Source organism: Procambarus clarkii, chromosome 18 (genome assembly GCF_040958095.1).
Source record: "Procambarus clarkii isolate CNS0578487 chromosome 18, FALCON_Pclarkii_2.0, whole genome shotgun sequence".
Lineage (NCBI taxonomy): Eukaryota > Metazoa > Arthropoda > Malacostraca > Decapoda > Cambaridae > Procambarus > Procambarus clarkii.
In genome coordinates this window covers 24113368-24132986 of record NC_091167.1, presented here as the reverse complement: position 1 = coordinate 24132986, position 19619 = coordinate 24113368, and the positions used below count along the sequence as shown (strand labels likewise).

At 42.4% G+C, this 19619-nt stretch overlaps 2 protein-coding genes across 7 annotated transcripts in view; one reads left to right on the top strand and one right to left on the bottom strand.

Moving 5' to 3' along the window:
• Nucleotides 1-23: 23 nt before the first annotated feature.
• Cby (beta catenin antagonist chibby) lies at nt 24-7046 on the bottom strand. 5 transcript variants are annotated; one of them, XM_045736461.2, is made up of 4 exons: nt 6898-7046; nt 5604-5868; nt 5226-5344; nt 24-1225 (listed from the first exon to the last, which is right to left on the bottom strand). In XM_045736461.2, exons 2-4 carry the CDS (start codon nt 5788-5790, stop codon nt 1145-1147), a joined length of 387 nt encoding a protein of 128 aa, XP_045592417.1. In that variant the 5' UTR covers nt 5791-5868; nt 6898-7046; the 3' UTR covers nt 24-1144. The 5 variants fall into 5 exon arrangements, with proteins under 5 accessions (XP_045592417.1, XP_045592416.1, XP_045592419.1 ...); XM_045736460.2 differs by having other exon boundaries at nt 6874-7031; XM_045736463.2 differs by having other exon boundaries at nt 24-682; nt 6874-7031.
• Nucleotides 7047-8368: 1322 nt separating this feature from the next.
• LOC123754248 (uncharacterized) overlaps nt 8369-19619 on the top strand; it is a 33365-nt gene continuing 22114 nt past the window's right edge. For both annotated transcript variants that reach the window (XM_045736465.2, XM_045736464.2), the window contains exons 1-4: nt 8369-8763; nt 10454-10590; nt 14702-14861; nt 17037-17212. In XM_045736465.2, the coding sequence (XP_045592421.1) occupies nt 8691-8763; nt 10454-10590; nt 14702-14861; nt 17037-17212 (546 nt within the window). In that variant the 5' untranslated portion in view covers nt 8369-8690. The remainder of the gene's footprint in view (nt 8764-10453; nt 10591-14701; nt 14862-17036; nt 17213-19619) is intronic.

Here is a 19619-nt window from a genome sequence, read left to right as displayed (position 1 = left end):
GAAAGGGAAAATAAACACAGTCATTGCATATTAATAATAATACTGTATTTTAAACATATAAATACGAGAGATTCTAATGCCAGTCAAGCAAATATTGTACGGCACAGTACAGGTGCACCTTAAAAATTCAGATTAAATCGTTCTGGACCCAAGTCAGATTTGTGCAACACCCAGATTTTTATCAATTTAGCCCATATTTTCTATTTACAACAAATTTTATGGACTTTTCTTATAACAAATGATACAATACATGTTGATGCATACTGTATTTACCAGTATATATTATGCATGTTTAAACATGCAAATAATATAAAAACAATAGTGGGGTATAAATATTATTTATAATGTAAAAATCTATATTTATTTATTTATTTTTTTCCTTATATTTCTGGAACGCAGTTGGTAGCAGAATAAGGTTATAGTACTGTACAGCATGTACAATGCTTTTCATTGCACATACATACTCATTTCATGTACTAAGCCTTTCACACCGTACTTCATAACCACAAACGGCATCATCGAAGGATACTTTCTTGGTCGGGTGGTGGAGTGTCACCCATTCTCTGCACCTTGAGGAGGGAAGCCAGGTTCTGGCTCATGGTCCCCAGTGAGCCGAACAGAACTCCATGGCTAAAGTGACCTAGTAGTTGGGAGCCATCTCAGCAAGATAACTTCAGGGAGCCTAAGGGGATTCCCCAGAAATATGAAAAAAAATATGGAAATTATTTGATGTGATAAACCTACGATCCAGATTTCACCATGTCATCAGATTTTTTTTTTTTTTAAGAAACTCTGGTGGACAGATTTGGAGGAAAATTTGGTGGACAAATTTGGTCTGGATTTTTATGAAATTTGCTATACTGAGGTCTGGATTTTTGAGGTGACACTGTACTATGCTCCAATTCTGAAAATTATGAAAGAATATATGTTCATAATACACTGAGAAAGTGTGCCATTCAATATACAGTACAGTATGTTACATACAACTTAATAAACACAATAATAATGAATGATAGATCAAATTGACAGCTCAAAATATATAATACAAAATTCAAATTACAATGTGAAAAACAAATAGTATACAAGTACAGTACTGTATGATCATGAATGTATTTTGCAACAAAGTGTCAAATGTAACATGCCACTAATTCCACTTAGAATTTCTTGATTTCAGTCGACTGATCTCTTTGTCTTTCATTAAAGTATCGGCAGATTTTTCTGTAAGCTGAAAAATATATGCACATGAGTAATTGGACACAATTTCGTTTTAAGTGTTATGAGCTACACCAGGGAGAATATCAATTAAATCTATGAAAATGTAATAATTACCTGATATTCTATCATAACTAACAAATTTGTTTACAACTGGTGTGGAAGGGCAGAGCATGTAGAATGGGTAACTGGTTGGTGGGGGGTGAAAATATGGTGGTGGATACAGGGGTTAATGAGATGGGTTGGCAATTGTTGGGATAGTGAATGAGTGGATGAAGTAACTACCTAAATGTAGTTACATGATGAGAGCTACACTCGTGGTGTCCCGTCTTTCCCATACTCTTTGTGTGTGAATGCATGTTGGCATGAGGTGGGTGGGATAGCAATATAGGTGATGTAACAGGTTGAGAGCTGAATATATGGTTTATCATGTTGATGAGGTGTGATGAATGTAATTACCTAAGTATAGTTACAGGATGAGGGCTACGCTTGAGGTGTCCCATCTTCCCAGTACTCTTTGTCATATAACGTTGGTGCAAATTTTAAAATCAGGTAAGGGTAAGGTAATTATCAAAAGAAGGCACCAAACCGGGAAGGCTATGTAGCACCATCAAAGTACGAAATAATCAGAGGGCGCTAAATATCACCAAGAATGCCAATACGAGAACAAAAACGCATAAGGCGAACGATATCAAAAGTATTCGATTCACCTAGAATTCTATCGAGGGACAAGTGACCGCGAGGGACGGTCGGAAAGCAAGACACACACTCGTCCTGGAAGTCAGGACATTCAACAAGGATATGCACAACTGTAAGAGGGACAACGCAATTCGGACAATAAGGAGCAGGGCGGCGCTCCATTAAGTGACCGTGGGTTAAGCGAGTATGACCAACCCGCAGCCGTGCCAAAGCAGTTTCCCACCGTCGGTTACGGTGGCAGGAGGAAGGCCACAGGGACACACTACGTTTGAGAGTACGCAGCTTATTACCAACCACAGAGGACCAACAACCCTGCCAACGGGCAAGAATGGAAGAATGAATAACAGGATAAAAGTCGGAATAAGGAATACCTTTACAGGAGATGGGACAAGAACGGATAGCTTCCTTAGCAGCAGCATCCGCACGCTCATTGAAAGAAACACCAATATGGCTGGGAACCCAGCAAAACTCTACTGATTTAAATTTACTAGAAATAAGAAACAGCCAATGTTGAATCTCGATGACCACCGGATGGACAGGATTAAAGGACCCTAGAGCCATGAGGGCACTACGAGAGTCAACTACATCCACAAAGGAGGAATGAGAATGAGAAAGCAAGAGACAAAGAGCATAGAGAATAGCATAAAGTTCTGCTGTAAAGACGCTAGCCTCCGAAGGGAGGCGACACATATAAGTATGGTCAGGAAAAACAACAGAGTAGCCCACACCGTCCGCAGACTTAGACCCATCGGTGAAGATGGAAATAGAGTGGGAGTGCGAAGAAAAGTGCTCAAGGAAGAGGCTTTTCAGAATTGTAGGAGGGGTAAAGGCTTTAGTAACACAAGCCAAGGACGTACAAAACTTGGGAAGGGGGACTCTCCACGGAGGTAAGGAAGGAACAATACGAGGAGAAACATTAGAAATATGAACAGAAAGAGAATTCTGTAAGCGAGATAACCGGACAGAAAGTGAGAGACAATGAAGAGGAACAGAAACCACAGGAGGAGAAAAAGTCAATGCACGACAGAGGCGAGAGGAAGGATGTTGGAAGGACCGCGCCAGATAGCGAAGACAGTAGCGATCACGGCGGTCCTGAAGAGAGAGAAAGCCAGTGTCAACATACAAACTAAGGGCGGGAGTCGAACGAAAGGCACCAGAGCTGAGACGCAACCCAGTATGGTGCAAAGCATCAAGACGGCGAAGAGTAGAAGGAGAAGCAGAAGAGTATGCAGGGCAACCATAATCGAGTTTAGACAGGACGAAAGAGGAGTGCAAATAGAGGAGCGTGCGCCTATTTGCTCCCCAAGAAGTATGGGACAAAACCTTAAGGAGGTTAAGGGCCTTAGAGCATTCAACTCGGAGGTAAGAGATATGGGCTGATCAAGACAAACGAGTGTCAAAGACTAACCCCAAAAGCTTCGCGGAATCCCTGTACACAATGGGATGACCATAAAGCGACAAAGAGGGACGAAGAACGATATGCTTCCGAGTAAAAGTCATAACACAAGTCTTAGTAGTAGAGAACTTGAAGCCATGATCGGTGGCCCAAGACGACACGGCATCAATCGCAAGTTGAAGCCGCCGTTGAAGGAGAGGGGAATCATCACCCCGACAGCAAAGGGTAAGATCATCAACATAGAGAGCAGAGAAGACGCCAGAAGGAAGAGAAGAAAGAAAACCGTTGAGGGCAACTAGAAAAAGAGTAGTGCTCAGAACACTACCCTGGGGTACACCCTCATACTGCTGAAAAGGGGCAGAGAGAGCAGTACCAAGCCGCACACGAAAAGAACGACGAGAGAGGAAGCTCTGGAGGAAGAGAGGGAGGTTCCCACAAAGGCCAAAAGAATGAAGTTGAGACAGAATATGATACCGCCAGGTAGTGTTGTAAGCCTTTTCCAGGTCAAAAAGGACGGCAACAACGGAGGTCTTCGCAGCAAAAGCAGTACGAATATAGACCTCCAAGTTCACCAGGACATCTGTTGTGCTGCGGCACTTGCGAAAACCAATTTGAGAAGGGGAGAGGTGGCGATAGTGTTCTAAGAACCACATCAAACGAACGTTGACCATACGTTCAAAGAGCTTGCAGACACAACTCATGAGAGCAATAGGGCAGAAGTCCTTGGGAAATGACCCGAGAGACCCTGGTTTCCGAACAGGGAGGACAACAGCATCGAGCCAGTCTTCAGGGACTGACGACGACTCCCAGACCCGATTGTACAGACTCAGTAAATACTGAGACAGTATGTCTCAGTATTTACTTATTTGGGCCTAGTGGAAAACCACCAAAGTGGTCACACAATAGAGTGTGACCAATCAAAGGCAGACCCCCCTGCCAAGCAGGAAATACAAAAACAAAAATAAAACCCCACAAGAGGACAACGTACCCAGGCAGAACAGAGTCGGCCGCTATGAGAGGTAATAACTAGCTGCACAGCACCCTGTGACCCAACCAGTGACTTAAACTACCCCCTACCCAGAGGCAAACAGGGGAAGCATGAACACCCCAGTTGACTACATGGGCGGTCAATCACCGAGCAGCAAAAGAGACAGCGGAGGTAGATTCCAAGGTGACATGTGGAAGGTGGACCCAAACCCCAAGGGCAGTACTGGTACTTATAGGGCACCTGAGAAGGTGACCCCCTAGGCACATGCAGCCCGAGTACCTGTGAAATTACTCCTAGCTCGGACACTACCAAGGACACAGCCCACGCCACAAGGCACACAGCTGGAGACAGGAAAACAGGAGCCAGAGACACACAACCGTTGCCAATCACATCTGCCGAAGAACTGGGGTGTGGGTAGCCGGCATGAGGGTCTGGGGCTCCCCCTTTCCCCTTCCAGGGAGGTGGGGGTTGCGCAAACAGCAGTGCGGTGACGTGGTGACATCATGCTCATTTGCTCATTTTCATTTGGAGAGTTCAGTCCACTAGTTCGGCTTTCAGAAGCAATGTTAACCAGAATAGAGGTTTGTTTTGAGGCACTTACCTTTCTGGGTGCCTGACTTGGTCGATGGCGGACATAGACTGCTTCCAATCGCACGAGGGTTTCTATAAGCCATTTGCTCCTCGTGCCTTTCTGAAGGGGCCAAGTTCTGGCTCATGGTTCTTGGTAGGCCTAGAACTCCATGCACATTGACTGGTGCCAAAGTCTAATACTGTATATTCATATCAGCCTGGATAGCTCTGTTTTTAGTTTTTCATGGGGGCTCCCCCCCCCCCCCCCCCCAGAAAAACCATATATATATGTAACACTTGATTTTAGGTAATAATTACCTTTACAATTTAGCACACAATATTTTACACCAGAATGCTTACCATATCAAGCAGCAGCTCCACCTTGAGTTTTAGCAAGTTATTTTCCTCCAGCAGTGTCTGATTTTGCTGTTGAAGTCGTGCTACCTCACGATTATTCATACGACCTCTTGATCCTCCTCCTAATATTTGCATATGTGATTTAGATGAGAAATTAACAGACTATGGTATTAAATAAAAAAACTTGATAATTTTTTTGTGTGTATACTGTATACTGAACAATTTGCATTAAATGTTTAATAATACAGTACATATGAATACAGCATTTTCAATGTTAAAACAAGATACTGTAGTGATTTGATGTGCACACTTTCCAAGAGGGATGTAGTCAATTATACTGACTACAAAAAAAGTGCAGTTATGATATACTGTACATCTTACCCGAGATCCATTCTCCATCTTCAAAAGTTGCATTCTGTCCACCAATATTGAGTTTAATCTTGCTGAAATCGTGAGAGATATCTTGACCAGTCTTATCAGATTCTCTTTTTAAACTTGAAAGTGAAACAGATCTCCTAGGAGGAGACTTGCCTGGTGAAAAACTTCGGCTGAATAGATTTAAAGGCATGCTAATAGCTCTGGTAGTACTGTATTTGATTTACATGGAATGCCTGTATTGGAAACTGTTTAATACAGCTTATTCAATCTGAAAAATAAATATTAAGCATGATTTTTTATTTAGTTTTATATTTTAATACTGTACTGACAAAGCCATCTATACAAATCTGCATCTAGGGTTCTGTTATAATACTATCTCAAGCCAATAACTGCTCAACATAAATCAGCCACTAGAACCATAATTGGCCTATGCTTTGGCACATTGTTGATTTTGATAGTCTGACTTGAAGTGGTAATTGACTCTGTTCATGGTAAAATTGTAGTGAAGAGGTTACAGATGCAGCAGCATCAAGAGAAGAGGAATCCAGCTCCTCTTCTCCTTGGAGCTGGACTATACATATAGTTTATCTTCTGATTTCCCAGGGGTTTGGCTCTCCATATCCAGGTAATGTCCAACATTCTGGCTGACCAGCCCATCCTCCTAAGGTTTCCCAACGTCAAGAAAATGGTCAGTTTAACCCTTGCATGGCGCCTGGTAGTCAGGTACCTATTTTACTACTATGTAACAGGGGCATAGGGTGAAAGAAACTCTGCCCATTGTTTCTCCCCGGTGCCCGAGATCGAACCCGGGACCACAGGATCACAAGTCCAGTGTGCTGTCCGCTCGGCCGACGGCTCCCGAAAGTTAGGTTAGGTTTGGTTAAGTTAGATTAGGTTAGGTTAGGTCAGCCTAACCTATCATATTTATTCATTACTAACGTATTGCCAGGAAGCTTTGTGAAGTTTGTGTAGCTTGTGGTAGCTTGCGGTAATTAGACGGACCCGTGGAGAGGTTATGTTAGTCCAGATATGGTCAAGAGCAGAGGCAGTACTATCAGTAATTCTAGTAGGTCTAGTGATTAAGGGTATGAGAAATCAGGAATTCATACAGTTGAGGAAACTAGCAGCAGGAGAGTTATGTTATCCTATCTCAGGAAAGTTACTGGAATTAGTTTCAAGAGGATAATACAGCATCAATAATATCTGAGGAGTTAGCTGGGGACAGGTACAGAGACTCATGATAGCTGCCAGGGAGGTACTCAACTACACTTGCTTGGGATGCTGGGACCTCATTTACAAGGTAAGGTTGAAGGTTGCGAAGAGTCAAAGTCGAGTCCGGGAGCCAGCCTGGTGAACTGGTCGGATTGTACATAACTGTTTCAGATCGCTTCGATACAAGCACACGTCAAGTCGTATACTGCAATTTCGGATACTGGGCTAGAAACAACTTCGTTCACTGAGAAGTTTGTACATACAAACTATTCTGTTCGTATATGCGCTAGTGCGTGTTCGCTGTTGTTCTCGTCTGAATAAATACATGGCACTTGTTCATATAATTAGCGCTTCCATTATTAGAATTATTTATCCATTATTAGAATAACAAGGTGCAAACCATACCCCCTTACAGTTGAAATCTATTTATTTATATACAAGAAGGTACATTGGGTTGCGAGAGTACATAACATATATTAAGAGGTACATTGTAGCAAGATTTGAGATTAAAGGATTTAAGACTAACACGTTTAGAAACAAGGCGCCCCCGAAGGAGGCTATTATTTGTTATGCACCCCATACTCAACCAGTAAGTAGTGGAGCAAAACATAGATTACATGGTCATAAAGTCTTAATCAGACCAATTCACTTCTATTTCTTTCTTTATTATGCACCCCATACCCATCCCGTGGGCGGTGGTGTAAAGGATTACAGAGGCACATAATCGGTTCAGGAACTGAACCCTCTAGTTCGTTTAGCTAAGCAAATAACAATTTGTGACGCTAGTTACAAAATTATTAATATTATATATACATGTACACACTCTCATACATACATGTACATATATATATATATATATATATACGTATACATATATATATACGTATACATATATACATACAGTGAAAGGGCGTATACATACATCAAAGGACGCTAAATATCACCAAGGATGCCAATACGAGGTTAGGTTAGTTTAGGTTAGGTCAGCCTAGCCTATCATATTTATTCATTACTAACGTATTGCCAGGAAGCTTTCTGAAGCTTTGTGAAGCTTGTGTAGTTTGTGGTAATTAGACGGACCCCGTCCAACAGCCTGGTTGACCAGTCCAGCAACCAGGAGGCCTGGTCGACGACCGGGCCGAGGGGACGCTAAGCCCCGGAAGCACCTCAAGGTAACCTCAAGGTAAGGTACTCAACAACGTAACATAATCGTACGTTACAGTACGTTACACGGTATGGGGTGCATAATAAAGAAAGAAATTGAATTGTTCAATACCTAAAGCCACTAATACGCATAGCGTTTCGGGCAAACACTGTATATACCATAACATAATAATAATTATGTATGCCTGCTATGTAGATTTTAATTATTAATAGCATTACACTACGTTGTAATATTGACCGGTAATACGTATACGAAACCTACAAAATGTTGTGTACGAAAAGGTAAACTTATGTAAAAAATATGTAAAAGTGTGTAAATTTACATAAACTTTACCATTTATGTAAATGTTTTTTCTTAATGTGTACGAGCCGTCTTGTGTACGAGCTGACTTGTTTTTCTTGAGTACGGTGAGTGGCCATCAGCTGTCCCGCCGCGCCATTGCCAAACCTCCTCCCTCTCCTCATATTAACAACCCACGCAATATCGTACCTGTATTCGTTTCCGAATGCCATTTATGTATAATATCCATTTTTTATATATTGAGATTCATTAAACTGAAAAGTGAAAGATTGAGCTGGTAATGGATAATTCTCGAGACGTGGCAGATGCATTTATCATATGATGAAGGGTGGCAAATGGAGACACTAGTGTGAGGAGGCCAGTGTGAGGTGACTAGTGTGAGGTGGCGCGTCAGGTAACATGGTTGAGCAAGTATGACCCTGCACAAGCTCTGGTGGTTGGCTTGCGTCAGCCTGGCACTAGGAGGCGGGTTCCTGCTGGCCGATGGTGAGTTTAGGGATGATATCTCGCCCCCTCCTCTACCACCACTCTTGCCCTCGTCGCACAGTAGTTTTACATACTCTACTCGCCCTCGAGAGGGACCCAGGCAGAACAGAAACGGTTGGGCACGTTTCATTCCACCTGATTACTGGTGTTCTAGCAGTAAATACCCAGGAGGGGAAGAGTTAGGTAACAGGTATGGATTGCAACCTGAGGAAAAGTCATCAGTACTCAGCCCATGAGGACCTCGTTAAACTATGAGGAACTCGTTAAGCAATATGGCTTTTTGTCTTCAAGAAAAACAATTATTATGGTTTCCTCTGAGGCCGGACAAACTTTCGTTTAAACCCTAATATTTATACCTGTCCCGGGTTCAAGGCTGCTTGTCTCAAGCTTATTTCCATGCAGTAATTTTTTTGGTTTTAATTCTAATTTTTTTTATTTTTATTTTGATGTTTGCATGTGGTTTAGTAGATGACATTGCAGGGGTTCTTGTCATAGCTAAAGTCTTGACAGTTTGACACTCATGTGCTACTCCCCGTGAATCTGGTACTAATTGAGAAGATTGATGTCAAATTATAGTGTAAACATGAACAAATTGACAAGGGCCGTGATGAGGGTTCGAACCTAAGCACGGGATGTTCCCAGATGCGCCAAGGCGCATCTGGGAACATCCCGTGCTTAGGTTCGAACCCTCATCGCGGCCCTTGTCGATTTGTTCATTTGACATATCATGCTATTGTAATTTCTGGGTGTATAGTGTAATCGTGTTCAGAGAAAATGTAGGGTAAAGCTATTAAATGGCCTTGATTAGGGAGAACTCTGAGCTTGCAAACAAGTAATAATGATAATACTTCGGCCGAAATGCTGTGCGTGTTAGCGGCTTTAGGCATAGTATATATATTAGCCCTTTGTCTACAAATACAGTTTTCAGGAACATTATCCCACTCTCATTGTCCTTTACTTTACTGTTTCCTCTAATGATTGTTTGGTTTGTTTATATTTACCATTTCACAGTTTACAGATGTTGCCACTCCATCACCTTAGAAAAAAAATAATTTTCTAATTGTTTGCCTAATATGTTTCTGCATACAGTATTTCTATTTTTGACTTCAAAATATACTTTTTTGTTTATTTCTCTTTCTCACCACTTGTGCCTATGTTTCTTTCACTAGCCTTTGGACTTTTCCAGTCCTTTAGTAACCTTCTCTAATCAGTTTTCCCTTAACCACTCTGCTGCTCGCCCTCCAAATATGACACCCTCCCTGTGTGCAAAATAAATTCTCATGTTTTTAAATGTGTTAAACACCCTTCCCTGATTACAGAAATGTAAAAATAAACTCAAAATTGTACTTTGGTCGCAATGGGGTCCAGAAAATGGAGTGTGATGTCATGATTTGGTGGTCGCCTGTGGCGTAGACTCCCAGGGGCAGTCGCGCGCCAGGTTCAAGATGCGCTAATTGCCACAATTAAATTTTTATTATGCAGGCAAAATCAATAAATTTTTATTAATTTTTTGTGCACAGTTCCAAATACATTTTTGTTTTTTCCTTACTCTTACTAAATTGTTTAAGTACTGTACTGTACTGTAGTCTGGAAAGAATTAACCTTTCTGGAGTGCCTTCAATTATTGATCATCAGATTTTTAATGTACAATAATAATGTGTCAAAACTAATTTAATGCTTTTGCTTTCAGATGTACCTCTGATTCTGAATAATTCGGGTCCAGTGGTTCTTGATATGCCAATATGGTTTTCAGCTGAACTAACAGATTATGAGGAAGGAGAAGTCTTGAATTGGCAGTGGTCAGATGATCTCTCTCATGGAGCAAGTGTGAGTTTTTAAGTATAATATTCAAAATGGGTGCTTAATTTTTTTGGTACAAGTTTTATAGTATTATTAACCTCTTGGATATGTTAAAACTTTGTATTCTTTAACCCTTAGGCTGCTAAGGGCCTTTTGGCCTTCAACACCCACAGGTGCAAAAAAAAAAAAAAAAAAAAAAAAAATCCAATTTTTTGTATTAACCCTTGTGTTGCTCCGGGCTAATTAGCATTTGTCACCCACAGGTGCATACCAAAAAAAAAAAAATGTTTTCTTCCTAACCTGTTGAGTCGTGTTCCCTGACCACGAGAAAAAAAATTCAATTGTACTTGCCAACGACATAATTGAGCCGACAATATGGGCGATGACGTCACACCCTGCATGATCGCTCATGCACGGTGCGTCCCAGAGGCGTCGTGCGCGGTCTTCAAGCAGCCACAGTTGCCCTGAATTTATTTTCGCATCATTATTTACAGTGTCTAGGCATATTTTATTACCAATATTAGTCACTAATTGTGTTGCATATAATGTTACCTCATGGCCATTGTCAATAAATGTTGCATACATCGAGTATACACATGCGCACACAAATGTTTTCCATTACGCCAATATATTATGTAATCATAATGTTCATTATTATATTTACACAGAAGCATGCACTATGTACAGGTTTTTGCACTATTATTGCACATTTAGAAGTCTTGGAGAGAGTGGTAGTCGTTTAAGCAGTCGACAGCACACAATGGAACTGCACACGCTTCACACAATGTTTGCACCACTTTACGTTTCTGATCTCTCCTTTTTGTTGTTTTACAAACTAGGCATTCACGTTGGCCTATTGCATGCTTTCCAGTTGGTGGCAAATGTTTTTTTTTTTTTTTAGTTTGTGCTTGAAAGACCTCCATGTGAGCGAGCCTGGGTGTGGCAGCATGCTGCAACACTGGGTTCATGATGGGTCTTTGTATGCCAGGGACATCTTTGCCAAACTTTGCTAATAACTGTGTCGCAAGTGTAAAAGCAAACGCACGGAAACTAGGTTTACGTCCAGTTTTCACCAGATACATATAACAGTTCAGCATGCTCATGTCAACAAGATGGAAAAACACTTTTTTCGTCCATTTCAATGTTTTCTGCATACAATAGTGCCAACCATCATGTCGGCTTTATCAATCGAACGCATGTTGATATTATAGTCAAGAACACAATCTGGCTTATACTGTCTACACTCGATCATCCGGACTATGGGAAGGACCCCCAGCCGGATTATCACATTTTTCGGATAATGGTACTTTTTTTACCTACGAGTCCAAAAGTGACCATTTCCAACTATTTTTATACTACAAACAACATAATTTGAATTGCCTTGCCGCATATAATTATTAAATATTCAACTAGAAACCTCAACTTACCTCGTTGGTGTTCATCTTCTTGATTGATGCCACACATCTTAAAGTTAAGAATTCTTAACAATTTACGTAACCTATACTAACACAACACTAAAATTAACACTTAAAATTACTGTACAGTTCATTAAGCCATTACTGTTCATTAATTACTGTACAGTTCGACCGGGGAGCCGGTCGGCCGAGTGGACAGCACACTGGACTTGTGATCCTGGGTTCGATCCCGGGCGCCGGTGAGAAACAATGGGCAGCGTTTCTTTCACCCTATGCCCCTGTTACCTAGCAGTAAAATAGGTACCTGGGTGTTAGTCAGCTGTCACGGGCTGCTTCCTGGGGGTGGAGGCCTGGTCGAGGACCGGGCCGCGGGGACACTAAAGTCCTGAAATCATCTCAAGATAACCTCAAGATAAGCAAAGTTAGTTTTGACTGCCAGCTGCTGAAGCCTCACTGGTTGAAGGCATTTGGGTTGCCTGTGAGGCCTCGCTTGTTGAAGGTGCTTGCATGCGCCTCGCTTGTTGAAGGCGCTTGCATGCGCCTCGCTTGTTGAAGGCGCTTGCATGCGCCTCGCTTGTTGAAGGCGCTTGCATGCGCCTCGCTTGTTGAAGGCGCTTGCATGCGCCTCGCTTGTTGAAGGCGCTTGCATGCGCCTCGCTTGTTGAAGGCGCTTGCATGCGCCTCGCTTGTTGAAGGCGCTTGCATGCGCCTCGCTTGTTGAAGGCGCTTGCATGCGCCTCGCTTGTTGAAGGCGCTTGCATGCGCCTCGCTTGTTGAAGGCGCTTGCATGCGCCTCGCTTGTTGAAGGCGCTTGCTTGCGCCTCGCTTGTTGAAGGCGCTTGCTTGCGCCTCGCTTGTCGAAGGCGCTCGCTTGTTGAGGTGTATAACATTAACATGTCTTTAATTGTTAGGACAACCTTCTTCCTCTTAACACCTCCAGAACGATTGATGCTGCTACCGGACATTGTCTTGGCCAAAAATGTTCAATGTTACTATGAAAATAAAAAAGTTATTTAAAAAAAAAAATATTTCACTAATGGCGCAGCACTGTGTATAACACGAGGGACGGATGCACATGGGTTGACCAGTGTTGGACGGGTGCACTTGGAGTGGGGGCAGCTATAGCACATTACATAGGCCGCCAGGAGGGAAAAAACTCTCAATATTTTTTAAGGAAACTTCAGCCTGTGCACATTGCTTTTAGGAAACTTATTTATGTTATTACATAATTACTAGTATTTATTTCATTTTTTTTGGCTATGATTAACTGTTCTAAAATTAATGGTAATTCCTGTACCCAGGTGGTCTCTCCCGACGCACCCCTCCCACCCTTTCAACACCACCCACCCACCCCACCTAATACGGTATGGCCGAATTTTCATCCGGCCAAACCAGCTTTTATCCGGTTCCAGTGGCCATCTTGGCCGGTTATTGTGATAACTTTATCCGATCACGATTTTGGCCGTATAAGGGCGTTTTCCGGATGTTTGAATCCCGGATAATCGCGGGGTTACAGTATACTGGTTCTTTCATTACACAGTTCACCTTGCCACTGTTCACCATTGTACCATCGTGAACGGTTGTCAGCATGTTCACTTCTCTCTTGTCTTTCCACCGAACCGAGAGTATTTGATCGCATTTTCGTAGCTGGCACTCACCAACTGCAAGTCTACCGTCAAACACTGGCATTTCCCTTCTTAAGAAGCACATCAACAAACTGGAAAAGGTGCAAAGACATGCTACTAAGTGGCTCCCAGAACTGAAGGGCAAGAGCTACGAGGAGAGGTTAGAGGCATTAAATATGCCAAAACTATAAGACAGAAGAAAAAGAGGTGATATGATCACTACATACAAAATAGTAACAGGAATTGATAAAATCGATAGGGAAGATTTCCTGAGACCTGGAACTTTAAGAACAAGAGGTCATAGATATAAACTAGCTAAACACAGATGCCGAAGAAATATAAGAAAATTCACTTTCGCAAACAGAGTGGTAGACGGTTGGAACGAGTAAGGGGAGAAGGTGGTGGAGGCCAAGACCGTCAATAGTTTCAAAGCGTTGTATGACAAAAAGTGCTGGGAAGACGGGACACCACGAGCGTAGCTCTCATCCTGTAACTACACTTAGGTAATTACACGCAGTGAAAGTAAAAGTGAAGAGTAAAAGTGGCCATGTCTTTTTGGGAATAAAGTATACAATGTGTTATTGTCTTTCTGATTATAAGGCGGTTGAAGAAGTTGAAAAACCTGACTTCAGGAGAGGACATTATGGGGGACCTTAGAAATTTTTTAATGAGTATGTGGAAATATGCATTTTGTTGGCTGTGGTACAGACAATTGCAAATACAGGATGTTCATTTTTGGACCTTTCTTGTAAGAATTCCTACTTATCCGGATAACCGGCTTAATCAGTGAAGGGGTTGGGCCAACATAATCCGGGTAAACGAGAGAAGACGGTACAATACAGTACAGTATGTTGGAATGTGTGCATTGAGAGGTACTGATTTGTGGTAAAATTTATTAAGAGAAGTTTTAAAATAAATTTAGCATGTATCATGAAGTGAAGTGTTAAGATAATTGTAATACAGTAATGTGGATATAAAACAAGATCTATTCATGTACAGTATGTCTTGACTTACTTTTAATTATTCAGTTAGTTTTTAGGATACAAATAAGCCATTACTTTACCTTATCTTTTACATGTACCATTTGGCCCTTTCCAGCAATATATTAATGGAGAAAAAGCCTACTGGTCCATTACATATGATTCTGAAGCTTTTTCGTGGTATACTGGAAAACGCACAGTTCAGCTCATAATCAAGAAGCGGTATGGTGTTGTCTGGCTTACAAGAAACAAAGCAAGTACATCTTATGACCTGACAGGTATAGTTTTGGCTGTTTTAACATTTCTGGCAATGAATCATATTGTCCATTCATACGCCATTCCAGTTTACTTGTAACTTCATGAGGTAGCTATTCCTTAAAGGGATATTATGTAGTTTTATAGCAGATTTTTTTTTTTCTGAAGTTTCGTCCAATAACTTTAACACTGTATCATGTTTAATTTACCTCTTAAAATGTGGATATCAAAAACATCCTGGACTGGAGGGGCCACAAAAAAGGAGGAAGGAAAAAGTTGAATCTAGAGACCAAGAAGGCTTTGAAGGAAATTGGGCCAACCATAGGTGAAGGAGGCCAATACAACGTCAGAAACAATGAAGACCAGACATTGAAGTACTTTCAGAATTCCTAGACTACAAGCCAAAGTGCATGGAGGCATTGTGTGGAAGCCTCGAGAACCCTAAAGGATTCGGTTGAATCCCAGGTTGCATTGCTTTTGGCCATGTCATAGTGAAGTGGTCTAGAGCGTTTGCTTGAAAGTACACCCAGTGCATAGGTTTGAATCCTTCTCATGGCTCCTACTGATTTTCTCATTGATACATCACATGACTGATTTCTTTGTACAAGTGTACTACTGTAACTACAGTGGAACGTCGATTAACGAGCGGCTCTATTAACAAGATTTTCCAGTAATGAGCAAGCCACTCGCAGCAAATTTGTCTATATTGGGGAGCTCGCCTCTATTAACGAGCGAAACGACATGGTGCTTCCTAGCGTCTCGCGGGTTCTCGCAAATTCTCGGACGCCTCCGACGCCAGTGTTGTTGTATCTCGCACGACAAGCATCCCTCTGGATTTATTTGCGCTTTTCTGTTTTTTTTTTTTTTTTTTTTTTTTTTTTTTTGGTGGTTTTGTGACTGCAATTTGTAACCTGGTTGATACCTGGTTGATGGGGTTCTGGGAGTTCTTCTACTCCCCAAGCCCGGCCCGAGGCCAGGCTTGACTTGTGAGAGTTTGGTCCACCAGGCTGTTGCTTGGAGCGGCCCGCAGGCCCACATACCCACCACAGCCCGGTTGGTCCGGCACTCCTTGGAGGAATAAATCTAGTTTCCTCTTGAAAATGTCCACGGTTGTTCCGGCAATATTTCTTATGCTTGCTGGGAGGACGTTGAACAACCGCGGACCTCTGATGTTTATACAGTGTTCTCTGATTGTGCCTATGGCACCTCTGTTCTTCACTGGTTCTATTCTACATTTTCTTCCATATTGTTCACTCCAGTACGTTGTTATTTTACTGTGTAGATTTGGTACTTGGCCCTCCAGTATCTTCCAGGTGTATATTATTTGATATCTCTCTCGTCTTCTTTCTAGTGAGTACATTTGGAGGGCTTTGAGACGATCCCAATAATTTAGGTGCTTTATCACGTCTATGCGTGCCGTATATGTTCTCTGTATTCCCTCTATTTCAGCAATCTCTCCTGCTCTGAAGGGGGAAGTGGACTACTTACAAAAAAAATTTGTAAGTAGTAAGTCGAGGTTTCACTGTATGTAGCACTTGCAAGGGGTCGGGATAAGGATTTGGGATGGGACAGGGGAAAGAAATGGTGCCCACCCACTTGGATGGTTTGGGGATTGAACCCCGACCTGCATGAAGTGAGATCGTCGTTCCACCGTCCATCACAAGTAGGGAAGTTACTTTGAGCTTTTTTGGATGTAGATTGCCCAGGTTAATCAGACAGTGGTCTGTTTTGATTCTCCTTCCTTTCTTGGTCCATCCCCGGTCGATGGCAATCATGACATGGTTTAAATATACAGTGCTCATAGGCCATTTCTTCCTGCACCTCTCTGAGGGGGACCAGGTTCTGGCTTGTGGTCCTAGGTAGGCATAAGGACTCCTTTGACTGATGTCCCCAAACTAATATAGCATACATCAGTTAGGGGTAGCTTCAGGGAGCCTCCGAGGCTCGCCCAGAAAATGTTGTTTCATTACATTCAATGCTGCATTTTTTCCAAATAATTTTCTTCTGCAGGTTTGTATTTTAATATATAATACTAGTATATGGTATGTAAAGAGGCAGGTCAGGTTGTTTTTGCTTTTCAGAGTGTCACTTATTGATTATTGCAAAAGAAGACTGGTCTTGGTACTTGAATAGTACCCTTTGCTGGTCATGATCCAAAGGTGTCTTGTTTAATAAATTTTTGTTTGTTTGCCCTGCAGAATCATTAAATGGAGAGCTGACAGTACTTCAACCAAATGTGACTTTGGCAGTATCAGGCACCAAGTATATATCAACTGCTAATGAAACCAACATCACAGCAGTTATCCATGATCCACATGACTGGCTGAAGCAACACACAGAGATGTCCAATTTCTATTGGATCATTAATGATGGTGTAAGTGCTGAAGTTGGAATTTTATGCTCTTCATTTTCAATTTTGAGTAGTCAAATTAATAACTAGGGTTGCACCTCAAATCATACTGTGCAGAAATATCCTCATTCAGTTTTCTGGGAGGGCTCCTTTGGTGGCTTCCTGTTGCTACTCGTGGATAGCTGCTTCCAGTTCTAATTGCATCAGGTTTTGTGAGCCTTAGAATCCTACTGGAGACCAGAGGCCTAAACCTGGTCCTCCCCCCCCTTTAAAGAGGCGCAAGGAGCAGATTCAAAATCATTAACTAAATTAAAAATCCACCAAAACAGGCAACAACAACAACAACAGTAAGAACCTAGCATTGAATGTAATGAAATGCCTCTTTCTGGAGGAGCCTGGTGGCTCGCTGAAGCTATCTTAAGATAGTTCCATACTAAAAGGTCACATTAGTTGTGGAAGTTCTGTTTGGCCTACTGGGGTCCACAGCCAGAACCTGGCCCACCTCACAGAGGTGCAGAGAGTAAGTAACAATCAGCCACCACACTAGAAATAAAAGAATCCAGAATGTAGACAACTGGAGGGTTCACGGAAAAAGAAATATAAAAAAAAAAAACAACTCTGTAGATGATACACACAGAACAGGGATTTACTCAAACTTTCCTTGAAATTTGTTAGTACCAAATACTGCCATCAGGCAGCCTGGCCTCAGCCTAGAAGCTGGTTTCCCTGATCTGTTCTGCAGCTGATGAACAACTCGATGATACAGTGAACCTGTATCATCAGGTTCACTGATGATACAGGTTCACTGTATCAAACAGTATGAAGTTTCCTGGCAGTCCTTCTGGTTTTCCTATCACTGCGTAGGTGTACTTCGGTCTCTCATAGGGTTGTCTTGTCCTTTCTTTCGTGGTTGTTCCAGGACCATCATCTTATGCCAAATACTGTCACCTCTTATCGTGCTGCACTGGCGGAGCCTCTCTAACTTGCATTTAGTATTGATGTCACTTCTGCCCCGTTCCGCAAGCTGTCTTTTGCGTTGTTTCATCTCCGGCCTCCTCATGCGCTTCCGTAGCCATCCTAGTGTTTGAACCGGGTGCTCTTTCTCTCTCTTCCTCGATTTGTAGTGGCCTCTTCAGTTCAGGATTGATTTTCTGAGGCTCTCTTTCCTGTTGGTATTGGCCTCTGGAGGGTCTGGTCGGGGAGCTTCATGCTTTCCTCCGTGCAGGGGTTTCTGCTCATTCGGTCCTGGTGGTAGGTTTGTTTGGTTGCAGCCATCTCCTTCTTTTCTGGCAAAGAATGAAACTGCTGCTTTCCAGAGGGGTCCTTGGGTTGTTAATGCTTGGTTGGTCATGCCGGGGGTGCATTATGTGTTGTCCGGTTGCGGCTCTGTTGTTATTTGTGTGCTACGGCTTCGGTGGCTGCTGATGCGCTTTGGGTAGACCCAGTTTCCCTCCTTCCCTGTTCCCAGGATCGGGTCTCCCAGGTCGTCTGCAGGGTTAAGTCTAGCCAGCCTGCAGTCTATCCCCGTGCCCAAATGTTCCTAAGTCTGCTGTTTTGGCTGCAATCATTGGTAACATGTCTTGGGTTGACATTTAGGCAAGGGGTTTTTGGAGGTTGAACAGGGTCCTGGCCTCTCGCTATCTTGTCAATGTCCCTGGACCTGGTAGGGCCAACGTTGCATTGGGTCGGTGGCTGCAGCCAGTTGTCTCGACTTTGCATTGAGGAGTAAGGACTGACTGCCTTCCGGGTAAGTCCCTGTGTTTTCCTTGATTGATACAATGATTTTAAAAAATACTAATTTTTTCCTGGGCGTTACCCCTATTGGTCAACTCAGTCACGTGACTTGTACTGACCAATCGCCAGGCGGCTGGCGCGCTCGCCCCCTTGGGGGGTATCCTGTCTCCTCCTTGCCTATTGCAATCATAAAGGGGCATAAGCCCTTTCATGCCCAAAACTAAAATTGCAAATTTTAATTTTGGGCATTTCAAAAATTCCCTTTATATATATATATATATATATATATATATATATATATATAATATATCAAAATGCTCCCTGAGCATCAGAGAATATACAGGTTGCAGAGGTATAACTCTTACTGTCAAATTAGGGAAGATATAGGATGGGACACTGAAACAATATCAACCCAGGACATGTTGGAGAAAACTGCAGCCTATGGTACATATTTGTGAACATTGTGAGCCTAAAGGTAGACTACAGGCTGGCTAGATTTTATGACACTGCAAATGACCTTTGAAATAGGGGACCATGGAAACTTCTGGTCCCCTGTAGGCTAAATGATTTGAAAGTGCCTGGTGGGGCATATGTTCTAATGCTATCCAGGCTGCTAGATCCAGGGATTCATCATGGGGTCCCTTCAGAAAAAGGCATTTCATTACATTGATTGCAGGATTTTTCTTTTTCTACTTTC